The sequence below is a fragment of the Chroicocephalus ridibundus genome, chromosome 9 (assembly GCF_963924245.1).
Source record: "Chroicocephalus ridibundus chromosome 9, bChrRid1.1, whole genome shotgun sequence".
In the NCBI taxonomy this organism is placed as follows: domain Eukaryota; kingdom Metazoa; phylum Chordata; class Aves; order Charadriiformes; family Laridae; genus Chroicocephalus; species Chroicocephalus ridibundus.
In genome coordinates this window covers 3,279,762-3,303,240 of record NC_086292.1, presented here as the reverse complement: position 1 = coordinate 3,303,240, position 23,479 = coordinate 3,279,762, and the positions used below count along the sequence as shown (strand labels likewise).

Here is a 23,479-nt window from a genome sequence, read left to right as displayed (position 1 = left end):
TTCATCTTAGCATGTAGATGGTAAAATTTCAGCTTGCCATGTTTATCACCGTAAGTATTTTCCATTTTCTGTGAAGTTACTATCAGAATATATAATGAAATATATCTAAGGTAATATTTGGAGTATCAGAGGCAATTGGGAGACAGGGTCTGAATATAAATTTCCCTCAATAACGTGTCACCATGACTATAACAATTAAGAACTCTTCGAGGTCTCATCCAGCAGTCCTAATTAATACAAACGATGAAATACTATGTCGTGGAATTGCAGTGCATGATGGCTGGCAGTGTCCCTTTGGGCCTTTTGCACAGCCCCAGTATCCTGCATTAGCTGAGAGGAGCAAGAACTCCCCGTCCATGGCACAGACACGAGCCGGCGAGGGAAGGGAAGCAGAGGGGCAGCTCAGGAGCAGGCAGACCCACTGTGGCGGTAGTGATATGTGTTCCTTTGATGGAAGATGCACTGTAATAATTATGCGAAGGCGAAGAATCATGGAATCACAGAATCACAGAATGGTTTGGGTTGGAAGGGACCTTAAAGCCCACCCAGTGCCACCCCCTGCCCTGGGCAGGGACACCTCCCACCAGCCCAGGTTGCTCCAAGCCCCGTCCAACCTGGCCTTGAACCCCTCCAGGGATGGGGCAGCCACAGCTTCTCTGGGCAACCTGGGCCAGGGGCTCACCCCCCTCACAGCCAAGAGTTTCTTCCTCAGATCTAAATCTATGCTCTTCCAGTTTGAAGCCATTACCCCTTGTCCTGTCACTACATGCCCTTGTAAAAAGTCCCTCTCCATCTTTCCTGTAGGCCCCCTTCAGACACTTGAAGGGGCTGTAAGGTCTCCCCAGAGAGGTGGGGGGAACATTTGTTGTTCATCTCCGTGGCCAGTCTGGCCCAAAACCACGACATCCATGCTGAACAGCACTCGACTGGACGCCCAAGCAGTCTTTTGGCATGGGCCAACAAGCCACTTTCACGCTGGAATATATTTTAAATGGAAATTTTTAATTCTAGTGTATCATCGCACAGTAACATCTGCCCATCCCAGCCTTCTGTCACCCCTCCGAGTGACAGGCCAAGGCGAGGCAGAGGCACCCCCGGCAGGGCTGGAGGAGATGGCGTGTCTCCAGGGCCGAGGGGAAGCTGCTGCCGGACGGGGAGCGATCACGGCGGAGCCTCGGGGCAGCTCGGTCGTTCCCGGCCCGGCGGCCCTGAGGGGCGGCGGCCGCGGCCATGGCGGTCCCGCCGCCACCGCCTCGCCGCGGGGATGGAGGGGCCGCCCCGCCGCTCCTCACCCCCCGCCCTGAAGCGGCGGCCCCGCCCGCACCCCCGCCTCGCCTCAGCGGGGCTTCCCGCCGCCATGGCGCGGGCGCCCCCTCCCCCGCACCTCTCGCGTGGTTCATCGAGAACTCGCCTCGCCCCTTTCTTTCTTCCCCCCCTTCTTTTTTTTTTTAACCATTTTTCCCTCTTCCGGGCCGGGCGGCGATGACGGCTGGGCCGGCAGCCCAGTGAGCGCGGCGAGGCGGGGCGAGGCCTCCCCGCCACCGCCTCCCTCCGTCCCTCCCGCCCGCCCGCCCTCCCGCCGCCGGCTCAGCCTCAGCCTCAGCCCGCGCCTCGCCTGACCCGTGCCGCTCGCACACACACACCCACACCTGCCCGGCTCCGCATCCCGCCGCCTCCTCTCTCAGCATGGTCATCAAGGTCTACATCGCCTCCTCCTCCGGCTCCACGGCGGTAAGGGGCGCTCCGGGAAAGTTGTGCCGGGCGGGAGGGCGGCGGTGAGGGGGCCCGGGCCGGGTGCGGGCTCCCCTCAGGTCGCCGGGAGCGGGCGGCGTGAGGGGAGGCTGGGGCGGCCGGGCTTCGCCGCCCTCGGCGGAGCGAGAGGAGCATCCAGCGCTCGCAGGGAGGTGTGTGTGTGCTGCAGCCGCCCGTCGAGAATAAAATGACATTTTCCTCGGTGATTTCTCTGCTTTTCCTGCGGGCTGCCTGCCCCGCTCCCACACCCGGGCTGGCCGCAGCGGGGCCGAGCCGGTGGCGCTTTCACACCCCTCGTCCTGCTCCAGCGAGGCAAAACCAACGCTGTTTGGGGTCTTCTGCTGTTGTTCTTGAAGTTTATTTCTAAATGATGTCACCTATCGTGTCGGTCTCCGTTTTCGATGAGTTTATTCCTCTCACATCGAGTCATTAATGGTGGCAGGCGTGTGCGGCTGCCGTCCCAGTAGCTGCAGTTTCTGGCTGTGTGGGAATACTGGGTTTTGCCTCTTATGGCCCCGGTGCGTTGTAGGCAGAGCTCGGTCAAAAGGCTGTATTTTTCAAAAGGAAAATAAACAAACAAAAATATTGGGGGTTTGTGCCTCGGTTCAGGTGTAGCAGGGGTGTCCTCAGGATCATCTGATTTCTGTTTGATCTGCGTGGAAGATGCTCCGACTCTAAAATTCAGGGGATTTTGTCACCCTTAGTATGAGTGTGCCGGAGACCTACAAAATGCCAGAGACTTAGAAAATGCCAGCTATTGCAGTTAATGATCAGTGACTTTTACTGCAAGTAGATAAAGAGACTAAGCTGTGGTGATGCGATGACCTTTCATGTCACCGTTAGGCTGTGTACTTCAGGTGCAGGTTCCCAAACTTTCAGAGGACAGTGATGTACAGAAGATTAAAATTCTCCTCCTCCAGTTGAGTGCAGTCACTGATCTACTGTCTTCAGCAGATAAAATACCACGTTGGTAAGCTTTGCTGTTGGTGGCTGCGATGCCGTAACCCCTTGTTTAGCTCTAATGACAGAGGCTGAGCCCTGTAGTGGCAGAGTGCAGATGGCACAGGAGTGTGGACCTTGGGTGTCCCTGCCATCGCTCTCTTCCCATGTCATTTTTGTTCATCTTGATATCAATGCTGATATCAATGTGCTGATGCTGCTTGTGAAAAGCACATAATTATCTGATGCTGATCCGGAGTGTGTCTTGAAATCGTAGTTCATTCATAAGGGGGGGTCCAAAGGGATTTCTGCTGAGTTTATACAAAATGATCATCTGGAAGGAAAGAAGCGGTCATTAGCAAATTGAAAAAGTAATTCTTTCTTTTTAATACAGCTGTTAATAGGTTTCAAGTTGACTGATTCAGTTGCTATAGATTTTTATCAGTGACCTCTTAATGGCAGTTATTGATTTCTGTCTGTGTGGTGATACTAAGCTCCAGGGGTACAGCCACTGATCTCAATCCTGACTATGTTTTCCTGTTTTTAATTAGGTTTTTAATTATTAGCTTGGTGGTTTCTGCAATGCTGTCTCGTCCTTGTGTGGATTGTATGCGTTACAAGGCTCAATTCTGAGTTACTGCTGCCTTTCAGGCTCCTTTGTGCATCCTTGACTGTGGAATTTAAATATAGCGTTGGTGTAGCCTGTTTTTGTGGAATTTGAGGTTACATGCACATAATTGCCAGTTTTATGACATGTATATATATATGTATGAACTCATGTACTCATGCCTGTGTCTAAAGCTAGTGCAGCTCAAGTAATCTTGTGGTAATGAGCAGGACTTGCACGTTCTCAGTTTACTGAGTACACCGAGGGTATTTCTGTTGGCAGGGATCAGCCCAGTACCTCACCGGGTGGCTGTTTTCTTTTTAGTATAAGAATTTTAATCGATCTTTCCACCTAAAGTAAGACAGAGAGGCACCTATCCGGAGGGAAATGTGCTCGATGGCAACGAGTCAGTTTTGTGGGTCTTAAGCTGTTGGTGAGACAGGCTTTGCTTGGAGGACCAGAGGAGCCTTTCCGGGTGCTGAATTTGAAATAACCCACTCGGGGAATGGAAAATCCACATCAGAGGTGGTTGCTACAGAGAGATGGAACAGAGTCAAAGCTGTTTCCAGTGAAGTAACTGAACTGGCTAACATCAGCCCTGTAAGGGCTCTCACTCCTGCTAAGTCGGGTTTGTAGTGTCAGTGACGCCCGGCACTGTGTTATTTTGGTTTTTAAAAGGCTAGTTTGCTTGAGTAGAAGCAAAACAGAAATAAGTATAAAATCTCCTCCTTTCTAGAAAACAACTTCCCTGTTTTCTGTAAGTTGGCAAAGCTTTTTGTGAGACTCTGGAGAGCATCGTCTCCCACTGAAGGGAAAAAGGGTTGAAATTCCTGTACACCTCACAGCCTGGGGCTGTAAGTCTTGGAAGTGCCCAAATTTTGTGGTCTTTTATTGGCAAAGTCATACTTTGTTATGCAGTATAATTTGCCACATCATAGTATAGAAAATGTTTACCCAAGGCGCTGCTCTCCACAAAGTTTATATTCAGTAGATGTATCTGTGAGGGAAAAATATTGGATGAAGCTCATGTCTAAGCAAAGGCATCTTCCAAGTATGTTTCAAGGGATTTCTGGTGAAGTTGACTGAATTCCTGTGTACCTGTGTCATTCAGAATCTGGGTATGGGTGTTACAGCGGAAAGTGTGACTGCCCCATGATGGGTTTTGCAGCACTAGGAGTTATTGTTCAGTGTTATCTTTGATGTGTTTCATTGGTTGCAAAGTCCTTTGTTTGTACTTGATCATGGGGTTTGCCTTATACTCTGTATGGTAAAGGTAAAGGTGACTTTGGTTTGGGGTGGTTCACTGCCATGGTCCTCAGAAGTAGAGATAATTGAATATTCTGGAAGTTTATAATTAAGGACTCAGCCAAAATATGATTATCGCAGCCTTGGTCTGGCTTCCTACTTGAATTTCACCCCAGAAATCATAATGTAATAGTTTCAGCACCAGTTTACTGCTATATTTGGAAGTCCTGTAAGGAAAGTTGCCCTTTCTCTTTAATCTTTCTCAGGGTGAAAGCTGTACTGGTGAGTCGTGGGCTGGGGCAAGGATGCGTGGGGGATTGTAATTACGAAGATGAGCTGTAGACACCAAAGGTGGGAATATGCTTGTGTAGCTTCTGTCCAAGAGTCTTTCTCTGTGACATACAGTTGAAGTGAACAGTGTTACTTAGTATGAGACAGCGTTGGAGGCTACGAATGTAAAATGAGAGACGCAAATGCCGCATTGAGAAGCACCCAAGCGTTGACTCAAGCAGGGACTGTGCAGGCTATGAGAGTGATTTGACTGTAGACTTCTATTCAAGAGGCGAAAGGAGGAGAGGCCAAAGAGTAATTAGATTCTTGCTCCTGGAAGAAAAAGGATACAAGGAGGGAAGAAGCTGAATTGCACAAGTGCAGTCTGTGATTTTCTCCATTAGCATTTAGGTATTTTCTTGGGGTTTTGGGTAAGAAATTGCCCCAGCTTTCCTGCAGCACCAGAAACACTTGTGTACCATCTTCCTGAAGGCAACTGGATTGCCAGTTTTATTGATCTTGTGTGGAAAGGAGCCAGCTGTTTAAATTCTTCTCAGTCTTATAAGTGTGCATTTGTTGCCAACAACTGCATCGCTCTTGACTATGGACTTTGTCTGAGAGAATTGTGTTCGTTCATCTGACGTCCCCCCGCAAGCTACAGGAGCATGGATGAAACCTGAGGGCTGTGGCTGTGGCAGTAAAGTGCCAGCACTGGAGATGGTGGGCTCAGCTCCCTATGTGCTGCTGCCAGTGCTGTGGGCTGTGGAAACTGCTGCATTGAACCCCTGGTGTCCAGACCGCTCCTTGGAGCCGGGCTCCTTGTGTTTGTGGTCTACAGTCTGTGCTTCCATCTCTCCAGGCTCTCCCCCCCTTGCTTGTTTTGATGGCTGTGTGGGTGGTTTTCCTTCCTTGTCTCCCACAGCGACTGCAGACATGGCGAAAATAAGAGATGATCTCCAGAATCGGTGTCAAGAGTCCCATGATACACACTAGACTTGCTGCTGTCTAGGGATGGTTTTAGAGAGGAAAGGAAATTTTCGTTTATTTTTTAATTCACAAAGTTAGGGATGTGGGGGGTTTCATGTTTTTCTTGTATTGTTTTCTTGCTTGGGAAAGGATCTAGGTCTTCTCCTCCCTACCCACCAGGAAATGAAGTGGCCTGTGGTCTGGAGAGCGAACATTTGCTCACAATTACGCTTTTCTTTTCCTCCACATAACCCAGTAAGGCACAGGCACACTTTCTGGTGCTGCTGGGGATACATAGCCAGTGGCAAGTGCCTTCTAGAGCATTATGGGTTGCAACTGAGGGAGAACAGCTTTGGATAAGAGCAACTAGAAATGAGCAGAGGTGTGTAACCACCAGCTCTTGTCCCTGTCAACAACTCAGGGCTCTGTGAGGGCTGGTGAAGCTGCTTCATCCTTCTGAAGCAGTCCCAGTGAAGTAATACATGGAGAAATGGAGATTGTACAAAAAAAAAATATATTTTGCAATTAATTCCCTCTAGGGCCTTTTTCCTTTGCTTATCACAATAAAAGCAAATATCACCATCCTAAGATTGAATGAGTAAAGTCTGCGGGCTTTCTGTTTCTGTGTTGTTTGGCTGCTTTGAGGTTTCTGAGGGGCTGGTGCTTTGCTGCCTGGACACCCCAGTGGAGCAGGGCTGTAGGAGGAGGTGGCTCCATGCTAAGCCTTGCTGAAGGCGAGTGCAGCTACACAGGGTGGTTCTTTGCATCCAGCGTTTTTATCAGTGTGTATAATAACTGTGCTTTGTTCTGCAGTCACATTCAAGGTTGCAAATGTGTTGTCAAAGCCCGGATGCGTGTGGTCACATTTGTCATCCCGGAAGCCCTGAGCAGTGGCAGCAGACGTTCCGGAGCTGCTGCTGAACTTCCTTCGGTCCGAACAGCGCTGCATGTAACTGCAGTTAACATGAGAAGAAAATAAGGATATGAATCTTTTATAAGTAGTTTTGTAATGTGATGCACATTTAGGTAAATCCACATATTTTGGGGAAAATAAGCTGCATCTGTAGTTTTAAAAACAGTCTCACAAGTGTATGTATACATGTATATATTTTTGTGATACTTAGATCATGCAGTTTATTTATTGTGGGTGAGAAGTGGTTTGTTAGTAGGCTTGGTATTGATTTTTAAACTCGTCTCTTGTGTAAACATAGTACGCATGAAGTACTTTTTTGGATACCCAGTGTTAACCAAACTTAATCTCTCTCAATAAAATGGTATGAATTGTTCTGAATTAGAGCTCTCAGGGTGGAAGACAAAATACATAATGCGAATCTAGCAAGGCAGTTAGCTAGGATGCGTTCCATCTGCCTTGTGGGGTTTTTTTTTTAGTCATTGTTCCAAACTCTAGATAAGTCAAATATTTTTCTTAAAATATTACATTCAAATTTTTAATAGAGCCAGAGATTAAATTGGCTGCAGTTGTTGCAATAGTTTTAATATATCAAAATAAAAAACATTCTACTGTGCTTAAGTAAAAACAGTTTTCTGACAGCATAAGAAAGATGCGAAATTACACTCCCAGTTAAGGCTGGGAAAGGCTTTTTCTGAGAATATCTGTAGACTGTATATGCAGGTATGACAGTGTTTATTTTGAGATGGTTCATCAGGATTATGTCTTTCTCATGCACAGCTTGGGGAGACAAGGCTGACTTTGTGGAAGAAGCTGAACACTGTCAACTTGCACTGGCTTTGCTTGAACCCTGAACCGCAGCGCTTCTCGAGACATGATCCATACAGTGTCATGTCAGTGCTAAACACTTGTGCTTTTTTAATAAATATTTGTAAAGTTGAGCAAGAAACTTTTCTTGTCCTGAGGCATTGAAGTTACACTCAGAAAATTATAGAAGTCAGTGAATTGGCATGCGTGTAGCAAGCAGAGGATGCCAAAAACAAGTCTCTGCAACGTTATTCTTATTCCTCCCAGAAGAGGAGGAATTGAGGAGAGAGGAGGCAAATGGAACTAAACAAACATTGATAGATTTCAGCTGTTCAAGCTCAAAACAGATCTAAAATATTCCCCTATATGATAAAAAGAAGAGCTAAGGGTGCGTCATTATCGTAGCCAGAGACAGATGAGCTCTGCCCGGCGTAGCTGTTCTTCCAGCTCCCCAACCCTTGAGCTGCTGCCCTGGAGCCGCTGATCTTAGTTCCTGGCACTAATCAGCGACCTGGAAATCTGAACCAAATCCACAACTTATATCAATATTATGCTATTCAAGAATGTTTCTACTCAAACATGAAAATACAATGTTAAGGACATTTGTTTAACCCCAGACGCATTCAGGGGAGAAAATCAGTTTATGATTAAAGTACATTTGTTGGTCAGATATTTAATCAAGCCTGAACGAGTTTTAATTGTAATGCTTATCTGCTATTACTTGTCCCAGAAAAAAGCCTCCATCCAGGAGCACGTCCTTTCCAGGACAGCATCTCCAGCTTACTGTTAAGGCCATGTTTTGAAGTTCAGAAGGTAGTAAAGTGAGACCGAGGTTTAAGCTACTAGAAGAAAATGTGAAGGGTTAACATTGCAGTGCAGACTGACTAAAGTTAATGCCATCTGGATACAGCTAAAGTAGTCTTTGCATCCTGACTTAGTACTTCTTCTTGGTGGACTTAGTTTCCCCTGTGAGAAGTGGATGTGGTGATTTAATTTCTTTAATTAAGCTACCTGAAGTCTAGGTTTTTTAGGGATCTTTTTCCATACGTGAATACTGCCTTGCTTTAGTTTCTAAAGGTGCTCGAGTGTAAAATTTTAACTATTACCTAATAGTTGGGGGGGACCTATTGTTTGAATTGCTGTGGTGTTGGAGTGACGAAAAGAGCCAAAGGCAGCAGTGGTTTAAAAAAGGATCTCAGGGAAGTCTAGAAGCCACAAGCTGTCTTCCTGTGCTGGACAAATTGATGTTATTCTTTGTTAGACTCTTTCCCAGCGGACACATGGATAGAGACAGAACAGAGGGAAGAATCAATACGCTGGCGGAGAAGAAAGCTGGGCCTCACAGCTGAGTTACCTGGAACAGCCACTGAGCATATGAATAAGGGTGATCCCTTGATATTGAATCCCTGGACTTCCGGAAAGTTGTGGACAAGCTTTGTCAGCGTTAAAAATATTTTTTTCATAAAGAAACTAAGCAGCTGTGGGATAATAGGAAAGGATTATTACTTCTTTTCTTTTTGGCTTCTATAATTACACACCAGTTATATAAACCAAATAACAGTCAAGACTTCGGAATATATAGGCAGCTTTTGCAATATGCAAAAGTTATAAGGAGATTCTACAGAGATCTGTGCTGCATCCTAAGCAATCCGGAGAAAGAGTGAGGTGACAAGGCTGTTGGTGAGGCGAGGTTGCACAGTGTGAGAGCAGCCTGCTGTAGCCGTCCCAAGTGGGAAAGTGGGAAGAAACTATCGTCGTCCTGTGCAAGAGTGAGGTTTAAACTAACTGATACTGTTTAGCAGAGACGTCTTGGAGCTATACTAGGTAATTCTACAAAAATATCATAGTAGTGCTCATAAAAAGGAAACAATATGTCAGGAATTTTTAGGATGGGAGAGAGCAAAGGGAAAAAAACATTACCACTGTATAAATCTGCGGTGGGTCTGTATTAATAGACTGGAATTGTTGTCTTTAAATGATACAAAGAAGTGAGAAAAGTTACTAAGTAGGGTGAGGTGATCACTATAGGACAAACAACCAAATAAGGTAGAATTCTGCAAGAGAGAAAGAAAGAGCTGAAAAAGTATGAAAAGTGATCAAATCATGTCAGGCGTGACATATCTTCAATATATTCATCAATGACCTGGATGAGGGGATAGAGTGCACCCTCAGCAAGTCTGCTGATGACACAAAGCTGGGGGGGATGGCTGACACACAGGAAGGCTGTGCCACCACACAGAGAGAACTGGACAGGTTGGAGATCTGGGCAAAGAGGAACCTTATGAAATTCAACAAGGGCAAGTGTAGGGTGCTGCACCTGGGGAGGAATAACCCCATGCACCAGGACAAGTTGGGGGCTGTCCTGCTGGAGAGCAGCTCTGTGGAAAGAGACCTGGGAGTCCTGGGGGACAACAGGGTGACCATGAGCCAGCAATGTGCCCTTGTGGCCAAACAGGCCAATGGCATCCTGGGGTGCATCAAGAAGAGTGTGGCCGGCAGGTGGAGGGAGGTCATCCTCCCCTTCTGCTCTGCCTTGGTGGGGCCACACCTGGAGTGCTGTGTCCAGTTCTGGGCTCCCCGGTTCAAGAAGGACAGGGAACTGCTGGAGAGGGGACAGCAAAGGGCTACCAAGATGCTGAGGGGACTGGAACATCTCTCTTATGAAGAAAGGCTGAGGGATTTGGGTCTCTTCAGTCCGGAAAAAAGACGGCTGAGGGGGGATCTTATCAACACTTATAAATACTTCAAGGGTGGGTGTCAGGAGGATGGGGCCAGGCTCTTTTCAGTGGTGCCCAGTGACAGGACAAGAGGTAACGGGCACAAACTTGACCATAGGAAGTTCCACCTAAACATGAGGAGGAACTTCTTTCCTTTGAGGGTGGCAGAGCCCTGGCCCAGGCTGCCTAGAGAGGTGGTGGAATCTGGAGTGGAGTCTCCGTCCCTGGAGACATTCCAAACCCGCCTGGAGGCGTTCCTGTGCCACCTGCTCTGTGTGACCCTGCTCTGGCAGGGGAGTTAGACTAGATGATCTCCAGAGGTCCCTTCCAACTCTATGGTTCTATGGGAGACCAGATAGGAAGTGATCATTCATAACTTTTCGTAATGCAACAACTTGGGGAGAGCAAGTGAGACTAGCAGGTGGCAGGTTCAGAATAAATGAAGTGCTTTGTTTGACAACATGTAGTTTAATGGAGAAAGTCGCTGCCAGAGAACATAGTGTATGGCAAAAATTGTATAGGCTTAGGAAGCAGTGAGACAAATTAAGGGAGAAAGTCTATTAAGGACTATTAAACATAATTACTACACCTCTGACTCAAAACTGTGGATTATTGGAGTCTGGGAAAGTATAATGTGGTAGAGCCCTCTGCGCTCAATCTGTTGGCGTTCTCTTCCCTGGGATCCGTGGCTGGTGGAGACAGGATATTGGGGTAGACAAGTGTTGGATCTAACCCAATAAAGCTGTTCTTCTGCTCTTGGATGAAATTGGCTCTTCTCCCAAAATTATGTTAACAGTTTGCATTTAAAAATTTAGAACTATGTCCAGGAAAAATGTTTGATCGAAAAGAATATATGTCCATGTTTGGGACATGTTGGTTTGGTTCTAATTTGGTGGTTATTACAAACGCTTGCAATTGTAAAAGTATTAGAAGACTGTGGACATTTGGGTGTAACTAGAAATTTCCCCTGAAATGTAAACAGATTCTGTATCTGTTTTATATTCAGACATACCAATGCGACTGAAATCTTACCTCTCTGCTTTGCAAGCTCTGAGACGCTGTGAGAGACTGTAGATATGAGAGGAACTTTTGACTATATTTGTCCCCTGTATCTTAGAAACTGGGGGGGGGAAGCAGAAGTTAATAATAATTCTGCTTTTGGTTTCCTCCTGAACACCTGCAGTTCAGTTCAGGAGCCAAGGACGAGGCTGTAAGAAATGCTGTATGAAGCTATTTGTTACGCAGTAGCTGCTGGCAGGCTCAAAACTTTCTGTTGAGAGATAAACGCTGAAATCTCAAGGCTTGGATGTTGAGTAAGACTTTGCCTGGGGAAGACTTGCCATTAGATCATCTATTTTATTTATAATGAAATGCACTGTGGGATTCAGATCAGGATTGGGGTGTTAGTAACTGGGGGAGTCAGCATGAAGCAAGCTCTGCCGGGTGACATACAGCCTGTCTGTCCAAGGTTTGAGTTGGACACTGTGCTCGGGTGTGACTGGGGAAAGGTTTCCATTAATCAAAACTGAAATGTCACTCATTTTCCTGGGCTCTTGGGCGGGCAGGGAGATGAGAATGAGAGCTTGCAGGAGTGAACATGGCTGTTCCTCATGCGTCTTGTCACCGGTCACAATCTCAACATTTCTTACATAGGAAACATCAGCATTTGGTGATACAGACAGCAGGTGATTCCAAAACCAACATGATTTTGCAGCATGAACAGCAGATGCTGACGTACATCATGTTTAGACCTAGGTAATAAGGTGGGTGCATCAGAAACCCCTACTGCCTTAGGCATAGGTGAAAATAAACTGGCAAAGCCCAATGTAAACAGAACACAGGCAGCCTCTGGGGAAAATAACAGTATTTTTCACATCAAACCGCATTTTTATGAGAGTAGTAGTTTCCAGGCAGGTTTAAATGGCACATCTGTATTCACCTCATGGGATGAACCTTTGGCCATGCTAATGTCACTGGGAGTTTTGCCATGGACTACAGCAGGACAAGATTTTACTCCTTAGGAAATACTTAATGCTGCTTATCCAAGATCATTCCTGTGCACATGTTGCAAATGTACTTGGCCAGAGCAGCAGCTGCAGAGCAACTGGCAGAATGGGAGAGGAGCAGAATAACTCGGTGAATGAATTCAAAATACATCCCAAAACTTTCTCAGTGGACATGGACAGAAATGAAGTTCAAGTGAAGCTGATTAATAGATAATAGATGTTGAGGTTTTTTCCTCCTAGGCAGGACATAGAATATATGTGAGTAGAAATAAAAAGATAAAAAGGGGCGGGTTTACAAACTTACTAGTGACCTGATAATCCTGATTAAGAACTAGAAATTCCTTTCCACCCTGTAATGCAGATAAGCAAGTCTCATGGTTCTGGTGGCTAAGTCCGTGGAACCTTTGTACTTGAGCAATCTTTTCTAAATTTCGGCTTCCTTTCCCCACATTAAAATGTACCAGGAGGTAGCTGTGAGAGCCTCCGTTTTCACCCACAGAGGGTGGCCAGGGAGGTGGGTGAGTCACCATCCCTAGAGGTATTTAAGAAACGTGTAGATTTGGCACTTCAGGGCATGCTCTAGTGACAGAGATTGTAGAGGGGTTTTTGTGTGTGTATGGTTGGACTTGATGATCTCAAAGGTCCTTTCCAACCATGAAGATTCTGTGATTCTATGTCTGAGGTTTGAGTTATGCGTGCTGTGAAAAGATCAAAGTAGGTCCATAAAGCAATCTTGGGGAATGTTTCTTCCAGGAATCTACACCTGTATAAACTGAGGAGCAGCTGGACAGGCAGCTATGTCTTACATATAATGATTTGGGACCAAAATTAGCAGCTTGGAAGGCGTTAGGATAGCCATCGCCTCACATTGCCAGACGTCAAGCATTAGGCTGAGACTGAAGAACGTCAGGGGAATGAAGCTATTTTGGCTGCTCGCCCAGGCCTAGAGAGCTCCGTCCTACAGTAAATTAACAGCTGGGGGACTTAATATTTAAAAAAATAAAATGCAGCGTGTATTTGTCTTAGTTTCTGATTGTGGCATGCGGATGCTAGCTTACACAGAGGCAGAAGGAAGCTTGTGGTTTAAAAAAAAAAAAAGGCGGATACTATGGTGACAAGTGTGATCTAAAAAACTTAGAAAAGCCAGTGGGGAGCTGCAAAGTGACGTCCAAGTCGTGGCTCTGTCAGTGGCCATGCCATCCACTGAGGCGTGGGCAGCATCTGGATTAGTGCTCTTGGTCTAGGGTGGAAGGTGGCACTCCCCTTCGGGCTGCAGTGATGGAGTGGGTGAGAATAGCTTGTTGATGGGAAAGACCTTACTGTGTTGGAAAATGCTCAGTTTTTTTAAATTCTTGTAAAGAGTGACTGCAGGATGTCTGCTGAGAAGCCCTCTTGAGAGCAAACCCCCAGGAGTTGGCCTTCCTGGCTACTGCAAGCAGAAATTGGCCAATTCCTGTATTGCTTCAGCTACCAAAAGTATTAGAAACTGCAATGTGGCCAATTCTTGCAAGCTTTCTATTTACCTCCCTCTCTTCCCCCCCTCACAGACACAGTTACTGAAGTTACAATATTTTGTCCAAGTCTGCACTAAAATAAAGGGGGAAGGGGCGCCCACAGGATGATAAGCACTTGAAATGTTACCCAGGCAAATTAACTGGTCTGAAAGCTGGTGCCGATACAGACTATCATCTGTTAAATCTTTCGTCTCCAGGATGCTTTGGCGTGGCTGTACTGACCCACTGTTCTCAATACAGCCTGACTCTTTCTGGAAAGAGAAGGAAAACTTGTATTTAATCCATAGCTTTTCTCTTAATACACTCTTCCTTTGTACTATGATATGTAAGTATTTTAGTTCATGAAAAAAGCTTTCTTCTCTTGAAAAAAATTCTTTGGTTTAGTTTTAGAATAGCAGACATCAAAAAGACTCTTTTGCTAAATAATGTCTGTGCTATATGAGTTCTTCGAAGACAGAAAGTAATACAGAAGAGAAGCATCTGGATTTAGTGTAGGATCCCTGAGGTCATGCTATATTTCCTCTTAAAGTAGTTTTTTATTTAAAGATAATAAATGCCTGGCAGTATAAAGGCAGTGAAACAACAATTAATGCTGTAAACTTTTAGTCTTGTCAGTTAATTTAGTCTCTCTGTGTGCTAAACCATACATGAAATAAACCTTCTTTTTATTGCAAACCACAGGAGCCTCATGCAATACTTGTCTGTGCCTTTAACTCCTTTCCTAACCAGAGTTCAGCTCTCCTCAGATAAACAAAACAAAAAATGTTTTTCCTCTCTACTCTCTCTGCCATGCAGGGCTCCTCATCGCCACCATAAATCCACAGATCCTGAAAAATAATTACATTAGCAGCTGTTTCAATAAACACCGCAAACTGTAGCCCTCTGCTGTCTCTGGCGCGCGTTGGTCTAAGGCTGTCTTCTTAGCCTGCTTCCCCGGTAAATGTTAGCGAAGTGCTGTGAAGACTCTGGAGTCTGCATTTCAGGCTGAAGCCCTTTTGAAAGTTTCTAGAGCAAGCAGACAGGTTTTCTATGGCACCCTCAGTGCCTTTTCCCCCATTTTTCTCAGACATATTGAGAACTTCTGAACGTCTAGAAATTTATCATGTTCCATAGAGTTTTCTGTGACTCATGTGATGCTGAGCCTTATTATCTTGTTGGAGATTAGTCTTCTGTGTGTTAAATTGCATTATGGTCAGTGTTTAAAGCCTGGTTATGAGGCTGGGTTGCGGTGTCTTTGATACTGTTTGTAGAAACAGCCAGAAATGATCCCTAACCCAAATAACAAAGTAAATAAGCAGTGATTTGAAAAAAAAAATTTCCTGCTAACTAACAACTTAGGAAAGGAAGGTCTGAGAGGCGAAGGGTGCATTCAGATATGTTCAAGAAGACTGTGACAGAGGTAGCTTAGACTTTAGAACTTTTTTTTTTCTTCCACATAGCAAAAGCTCCTCTTTCCCAAGACTTGTTTCATGCCTCAGATAAGGGGGCACAGCAGAGAGGCTAAGGTTGCTGAGATGCTGAGGCTGTAGAGACACCGGCAATACACAGGAGAAGAGGCTGTTGCTGGAGGCTGCTCTGTGCTCGGGTCCTCCCTGAGTTGCCCATTGAGCATCCTAGGGCCAAAGGAAGGGCTGAGCACAAACAACTTCACTTTCAGTCATGGCTAACCAGGCTGGCGCTGCCTGGAAAAGGGGACATGAAGAGGTACTGGAGAGCCCACATGCTGGCTGGTGGCTGGGGAGCGGGTGGCTGTGGGGCTGCTCCCACATCCGTCAGTGGTGGGACGGCATCTCCTCCCTGTGGAGATGGACTAGGTGGACCAGGCATTTAGTACTGGCACTAACCCGAAAGGCTTTCTCAGTGTGCAGGTGGGAATGTTAGATGAGGTTTCTTGAAGCTTGTAGTTCTCTGCTGTTCTGCCTGAGTTGTGCCAGACAACTAACTCTGTGAATGTCAGTAATGATTAATGAGGGGAAATTCAGAAGCTGTGACAACAGGTTTGTTGGTAGATTTCTGCTTTCCTGCTAACCCTAAACCTTGGTCATATAAGTGGAGTTGCTGGAGATGCTCTGGCCGGTACACCTCAAGTTCATTCCAGACCCTGGGGAAGTTTTTGTTAAGTAGGCGCTGGGGTTTGCGCTTCCTTCCCATGGTAGTCTTGGAAGCCTCGTGATTGCTGCAGGATAATGCAGTGTGTGTTTGGTTCCTTTGTCTGCTTTTCCTGGCGCTCTCATGTTTGTGATATTAGTTTTATGCTGTTTTTTGGGAGGAGCAGATCTGTTTGTTTTTATTTAACCCTGTGCAGAGTTTCGATGCTGTGACTAGGAGCACGTTAGAGTCCAGGGAAATACAGCCTGCCAACCTCCAAGTCTGCTGCAGAAAACAACTGTGCGTAATAAATGAGGAGTTCATATTCTGCTGCTGCTTATGCTTTGTTAACGGATAACCGAGATAATGGAGCCTGTATTCCTGCGGTAGGAAGCTGTGTGTCCGTTGGTTTTGGACCAGACGAGCAGTTTTCAGGCTTATGAAAGTCAAATGCCACAAAATTGACTTAGAAAATTGCCAAGGGTCAATTTATTTTGTATTGTAATGGTGGTGTTTTCCCTTTGATTATGGCAGTTCTGGGTGCTGCGACGGTTCATGGATGGTGTCAGTGCACGTGGTTAAAGCTATGGCTTTGCAATACATCAGCGTTCCTTTACATTCTCATCTAAAACAAGACAAGGGGAGGCTTAGGTCTGGAAGCTTGATTTTGCAAGATACATTTATTTTGGCTAACTTCAGTAGTCTAGTCACAAAAGAAACTACAAAAAATCCCAATATGTGAATATTCGCAGTTGCAATGAATGGAGCAAAGGCCTGGAATAGGAATGGCCTGAGGCCATGGTTTGATATATGCTTTCAGTTGGTATTGTTGCAGAAGAAGGAATCATGCATCTCCTGGCCTGTTTCCCTCCCTGCCCTGTTCCTTTCCTTGTGATGGCACAAGCACCTGCATGTCAGCATGGTGAGCTGGGTCGAGACACCCCAAAATAATACTGTTGTGTGACTGTTGTGTGACTTTGTCTGGCTCAGACCTCCTCCACGTGGCTGTACCAAGGCATATGCTGACGCAAGAAGGGGTGAATGCGTGTTGAGAGACAAGCCTTTGGAGTTCAAGGAGTTGGTCTTTTTCTATAACCCTGATTTATGCAGGTTAAATGTACACAGTCCCAGCGATGAGCTGTGTTTCCCCGACAGTCCCTCCTGGATAACCAGCCCTGGACCCAGCGCTGGAGGAGGTGAGGTCTGGGAGCAGCGTGGGCAGAGATCCTGAGCGAGGATGAGCAGGTTTTTGGTGCTGGAGAGGTTTGGGTGTCTGAGTTTCAAGCTCCTGCCAGCCAGTACCCAGAGACACGAAGCTGCTTCAAGTGCAAAGTTCATCCTTAATCAAACAGGGCTCCTGGTGGGGCTGTTTGCAGAAATCACATGAAGGGAGGGGGGAATCATGGTGTCATCGCTCCTCCCCGGGCCACAGGGGCCTGAAGCCCGGCCTGAGCAGAGAGTTAAGCAGTAGTCAGGCATCCCCCTGTTTTAAATCAAGTGCAGATCCTTCCTTTTGAAAGAGGACAAATGTAAGTCTGACACCTCTCCAGATCTGAAACACCTCGCCCAGCGTTCAGCAGTTGGAAGCTTCATTTGCATTCACTGTTTTTCTGTGTTCAGGCTGTTAGGTTGTCTACAAAAAACATGCACTTAGCCGGGTTTGGTGGCTCTTCTAGTAACAGCTCTGGTGCTACCAGCCCCTGCTTGAGACTTCTTGGGTTTTAACTCCTCCCTTGCCCAGCTGCTGGGGATCTTGTGTTTCACGTGTGCAGAAATACAGTGTAAAAAGGCTCGCTGCCACCCCATGAGCAAACGTCCCTATTTTTTGGATGATGATAGAGATTTTAAATCTTAAAATCTTGCATTAAAATCTCTGAAAATGGAAGCTCTAGCTCCGTGGAGATTGTTTGTTTTTGAAATCCAGACGAATAATCCCGTTGGGCATTGCTGTCACTTTTCACATAACTTTTTTCTAAAAAAAAAAAAAAAAAAAAAAAAAAAGAGGGGAAAACCCCAAACAAATAAAAAGCTAATCTCTGGATGTTTGGAGAGGTGACTGATGGTCCCCACAGGCACTATATATCAGCCAGTGCAGTAATGTGCTTAGGGGTATTGGGATGCCAAGAGCACCACAGTTTAAAAATCCAGATAATATATGGTAACTGTTCATACTGTATATACATCTTTGTCTCAATTGCATGGGGGGGTGGGTGGGAGTTGTTCAGACATACAGCACAGCCAAGGTTTTTTATTTGTTGCGCTTTAGTCACTAGTATCAGTCTCTGGCCAGATGGAAAGCTTTCTGTAGGAATGCTGCTTACCTGCCAATTGAAAAGTAGTGTTGCGCAGGGTGTAGTAAATCCAGGTAACTAAGAACCATGATGTGGACTACACAGAAATCCTTATTTTTTCCCCTTGAATTTAGAATCAGATCACTTTTGAATCATGTAATGTATAGTGGTTCTTTTTCCCACAACAATTAATAACCTGATAGTGTAAGTTAGTGCGTTGGGCACAGTGCTTATAAGCATAGAGCAAAGATGAGCACACATGGAGTGGGTGTCTTTGGTTATTTGAACCAGATCACAACTGTAAATTAATTCCTTTGTATTGGAGTTCTCAGTTTAACCATGTAGCTCCTTCCTCCAGGATGACCTCTGAATGTGTTTCCAGCTGAGGAGCCAGAGATAACTTGGGAAAACCTTTCCTTAAGAAAAGTGAAGCACGTGAGAGGCATGCATGTTTATTGTAGCACAGAGAGTTAATCCGTATTTGTGATAAAACCTTGAAATAATGTTCTGTATTACTTCTATGCGTCTAGTCTTTTAAGAGGCAATGGCTGCTATGGAGAAGAGCGTTGGCATCCTGACTTCTGCGTTACTCTGATTTGGCAATAGTGACTCTTTTTAAGCACTTTACAGAATTAATAAAGGCAACTAAAGCAGACACTGCAGGAATGTTTAACTTTTGGGGGGGTTCAAGGAGTCATGTTGCATCTGATCTGCACAGCCATCCACAGCGCTGTTTGTGCATCTGGCTAGTAGGCTTGTGGCTGAGCTGGACTCCTGGGCAAAACAAGTTGGATGCTGCCAATGTAGTACATGAGCCTTGGCAGGCCAGGAAATGCTAAATGAGTGACTGAAAAAATATTGGGGAGTGGCTGGTAAGGAGGAGAGTTAAAGAGGAATGCGCAATATCACCCTCCTTTTCCTTGCAGCCAAAAGAGAGAAAGATTTGCTTGTGAATTTGGTGGCTTCGGTAGAAAAAGAGGTGGATTTTCATCTGACAGAGAACCATTTTCATGTCCTGGAACAAAATCTGAAGTTTATTAAATGGTACTTTTATACATTGTCTTCAGGTGTTGCCGATGATAAGATGTTCTGCGTTAGAAACCTGGTAGCACCACAATAGTCCTTGACAAGCAGGTGTAAAAGGATGACACAATTCCTATACACACGCTCCCCCAGCACTTGGGTGTTATTTGTTAAGAGCAGAATTTGACTTAAGCTGTGATAATATGTTGATCCTTAAGGTGCCTTCATAGAAAGTAAACTTAAAGCACATTAAAAAGTAATCAAGCCTTCATTAGGCAGGGCTGCTACTGCTGTTTGCCAGAAGCTGAGAAGATATAAATAAGGAAATGTTACTTGTCCTCATACTTGACTAATGGGTAAAGGAATCTGCTTTTGGCCGCTGCTGGAGGAAAGTAGCTAAACAGACATCCGATGTGATGCAGCAAGTCAGTTTTGACCTATTTATGGCCTTTTAGTATCTTTCTTATTAGAATTTGACTGTAATAGAGCTGTGGTAGAATTGGCTGTATTGCACGTCTGACGTAAAACTAGCAACATTCAAAAATCCTGCTGCAACATTAAACTCAAATCCTGTGTACATTTAAGTGAAAGAACTAGTACCATTTAAGTCCAAATGTTTTTGACTGTTCATATCGTGCAACACTAAAAAAGATGAACTTCTTACAGATTTGCTTCTGTCAACTACTTGTGTGATTATGCCAACAACATGACTGAGGGGTTGCTTAATGCACTCCAGCCTTGAGTTTTGCTAGCAGATGTCTACTTTTGTAGGTACCAAGTGAAAAATACCCCAAATCACCACATAGTATAACTGTAAAGAGGCTTTGGAACCGATTTCTGTGCAGTTGCTTTCCATGACAGTTGTGCTTGTGTTGCACGCTGTTCACAGCACTGTATTTACACCTCTGCCTGAAATGGTGCGACACTGATCACTCACCTGGATCTCCCCGGGGTGGGAAGTAACACTGTCCTGTGTGCATCCAGTGGTGATGGAAACCAGGCGTTAGTGGTCTTTACACCATTACATTTCCCAAATGTGCATCATACTTTATGAGGCACAAAAGTCCTGGCCTTGGGCAGTGTGTGCTGTCCCACCATTCAGGCGTATACACACGTGCACAGTGCATGTACACACATACATAGTGTACGTACACATGTACATAGTGCAAAGGCAGCATCCAGCTGGGTGCTGAGCACTGCCCAAGGCAAGGAACGAGCGGGCAACTCAGCAGCCTTTCAGAAACGGGGAGCCTGTGTGGGTTACTGCAACTCTTGATGTTCTTTCACAGCATAAGTGAATGTGTGAGATCCTGTATTTAGTGTTCTCTTGTAATTCTGAACAGAATTAGGCTGAGATTAGTTTTTTAAATTAGTGTCTTCCACATGATGATTGTATTACTTTATTCTTTCCGTTGGAGCAATAGAGAAAAGGTTTCATGTTTTTCTTACTAATTCCATGAACTTCAATAGCCAGTCAGCGACATAGCAATTAGGAACCTGCTCAGCAGGCTGCTTTCCTGGGCTGTACCAAACAGAGGAGCCAGGCCTGTGTTACTGGCGGAACTTTTCAAAGCCAGACTCCCATTGGGAATTTTATTCCCTTTGCAGTCTGTGTCAAAGAGTAAATAAAAGGGAGTGGGAGTTGGGTCCATAAGTGCCCTGGGCTCTGTTGATTATCTCCCGGACTTTATTACTATTACACGGAGGTGACATTAGCTTTCATGTTTGGTTCTTCCGGTAGGAAAAAAAAATTGTTGAATGCAGTGGGGTCTTTTGACTTGGGTTTTGTTGGTGTGGGGTTTAAGAAATTTTTATGCCTTGGATTATTGAATGAATGCACTTACAATGGCATTATAATCCATAAGAGAAGCTTTTATTTTTGTTCTCATGAATCAGCTTTTCCATTTATGTAACTTTCTACAGTTTCTGGAGCAAGTTGTGGTTTTGTTTTGGGAAGTACAGACTTTGTTCTTTGTTCTAGCTATATTCTTGGCTTGTGCTGCAAAATCTGAGCTGTGGTGTGGTACCTTACGCCTGGATAATGCCCCATTGCAGACAGACCACGTGCTTCCAGATGTGATGCAACCTCCAGGTTAGGTTGAAAAAGATTTCACTAGCCTGGATTTTTCCCTCCAATCCTGCTCTGAGTGGTGGTTTTGCATGCTCTCACCCCAGGACTTCTTCACTTTAAAAAGTGTCTTCCGGAGCCACACATGAGAAATGGCAATCTGGTTGCTGCTCTTGAGCCCATTCCCTCCTTCCCTGCGTCCTGGGCTGGCACGTGGTGCTGATGCAGCCCAGGGACAGTGGGCGCCTGGTGGCAAGAACCATGTCCAAGCTTTTGGGAGCAAACCACATCAAGAGAGGGCTGCTGTAGCAGCTACGCAGGATATGTGTCGATATGCCATGGGCTTTCCCAAAAGGCCCTGGAGGGAGAGAGTATGTACATATGGAACCCATCTGGATGCTGTCTAATTTCTGCAAAAAAAGCAGCACAAGTAGAGCATGAGCTTTTCCAGCCTCCTGTTTTTGATTTAGGTCACCTAAGTTCACGGTGGTTTTGCTGTATTTGTCCTCGGTCTCATTCCTTACGGATCAGAAACCAAGCATTGGGAGAGAGAATGATGATATTACTACGTGTAATGCGCAGCCTAAAATAGACAGAACAACGAAGTGGTTTGAGTTCTGTAATGATAATTGCCCAGACCTAAAAATAGGTAGATGTTCTACCAGGCAGAGAGAAGCAAGAGTGAGACACAAATCGCTGGGAGACACCTCAGAGACAGCCTGCAAAGCTCTGATCAAGCAGGTCCTTTCTGTAGGTGCCTACAAGTTTCCCACCCTTTGACCGCCATTTACAGTGGATGGTGGCCACCAGCACCTCTGAATTTTAAGCTAATATGGGGTGAGGGAAGTCTGGCTTGTTCATACAAATAAAAACCACAAAACAACATTTTATACAAAAAACTGGCTCCTTGAATATTGCCGTAAAACCAGAGAAAGCTCTGAGGGAGGCCAGGACCAAGCCTGCTCGGAGGTGTTGTGTCTCTGAAGGAGGTCCTGCTGTAGTGTCCTGGGGGTGGAGAGCAAGATTAGGAGGGCCAGCAGGAATCTGCGACATTTAAATGCATAGCTGAGCTGCCATGCTGTTTAACTCCTACAAATTATGTTGTACTGGGAGGCAAAATTATAAACGTTTTGCAGCTAATTTGCAAGTATTAGCTTCTACATTAGCAACTCACATGAGGAAGGCATTATCATTTTAGAAAATAGATGACAAATGTAAAAAAACAAAACCAAAACCAAAACCCCAAAAAAACACCGGCTTTTTTTTTTTTTTCATTCCACAAAGTGGCTGTGAATAGCCATAGTGTTAGCCAGCCACTGCAGCAGAGGTGGCCAAGTCCTAAAGTCACTAGAACATAGGAAATAAACACTGCTTCTAATGGACGTATTTAGCTTTATTTCTCTTTGCCTCACTGGCTGACTTCTTGGGCTGTGTAGCACTGCCCCAGCACCAGCCCCAGGGGCAGGACTGGTGCCCGGCGGGTGTTTTTAGCCACCCAGTTTGCCTTCTTGTAGGGGCATGGTGGCAGTGGGCTGGGGCAGGGTGCGTGGCTCGGTCCGTGAGACGTCCTGCAGCAAGTTAATTTGTCTTGGCAGCAGCACAGCATTCCTGCTGCTGCCCCGCTCCCTCCAAAGAAAACCACTTTTTGACTATTTTCACCTCGGCTCTGAAAGGACGGCGCTGCTGGCTGCCACCGGAGTTTGCTGAAGATTCCTTGTGCTGCGCTTTTCCTGTTGGCTGTTTAAATTTGAGCTTATCAGTCTTCAGAAGATACTGAACCATTTGAAGAACTGATGGTTACAAGTCTGGCTACAAATGTTAGCGTCATCTGGGGAGTTGAACTTTTTCAGCTTTCTGCACAAAGCAGGTACCCCCTGTGATTTAAAGAATTGCCCCCATAATGATGAAACAGTGTGTTTAAAATCATCAGTGGCTTAAAATGGAACCGCTTTAAAGATGTGGCTTTTCCTTATCTAGAACCCAGAAGGCTGGAATTGGAAATGGTAAAAAAACCTTTTAAAGCTGGTTTTGTCTTTAAATTGAGAGGCGTGAAGATCTATATCCGTTTTCAGGTGTTGCTTCTCTTCTGTCCTGGTGCTGGCTCTTGTCTGCAAGGTTGGGAGAGGCAGCTCAGGCCACACGGTCAGCAGGAGCTGGGTGCTGTAAGAGATCATATAACCCTGGCTGGGAAGTTTATAGGAAATATCTTTAAAATTCTTTTAAATCCTTACAACAATGTATGTGCCATTTAATTGCATCTTGGGGGCGGGGGCAGG

The 23,479-nt window shown here is 45.5% G+C and overlaps 1 protein-coding gene across 1 annotated transcript in view; it reads left to right on the top strand.

Annotated features, from left to right (window-relative positions):
- The first annotated feature begins 1,534 nt into the window (after positions 1–1,534).
- SH3BGRL (SH3 domain binding glutamate rich protein like) overlaps positions 1,535–23,479 on the top strand; it is a 39,269-nt gene continuing 17,324 nt past the window's right edge. Inside the window, exon 1 of the mRNA XM_063345812.1 lies at positions 1,535–1,731. Coding sequence (XP_063201882.1) covers positions 1,687–1,731 — 45 coding nt within the window. The 5' untranslated portion in view covers positions 1,535–1,686. The remainder of the gene's footprint in view (positions 1,732–23,479) is intronic.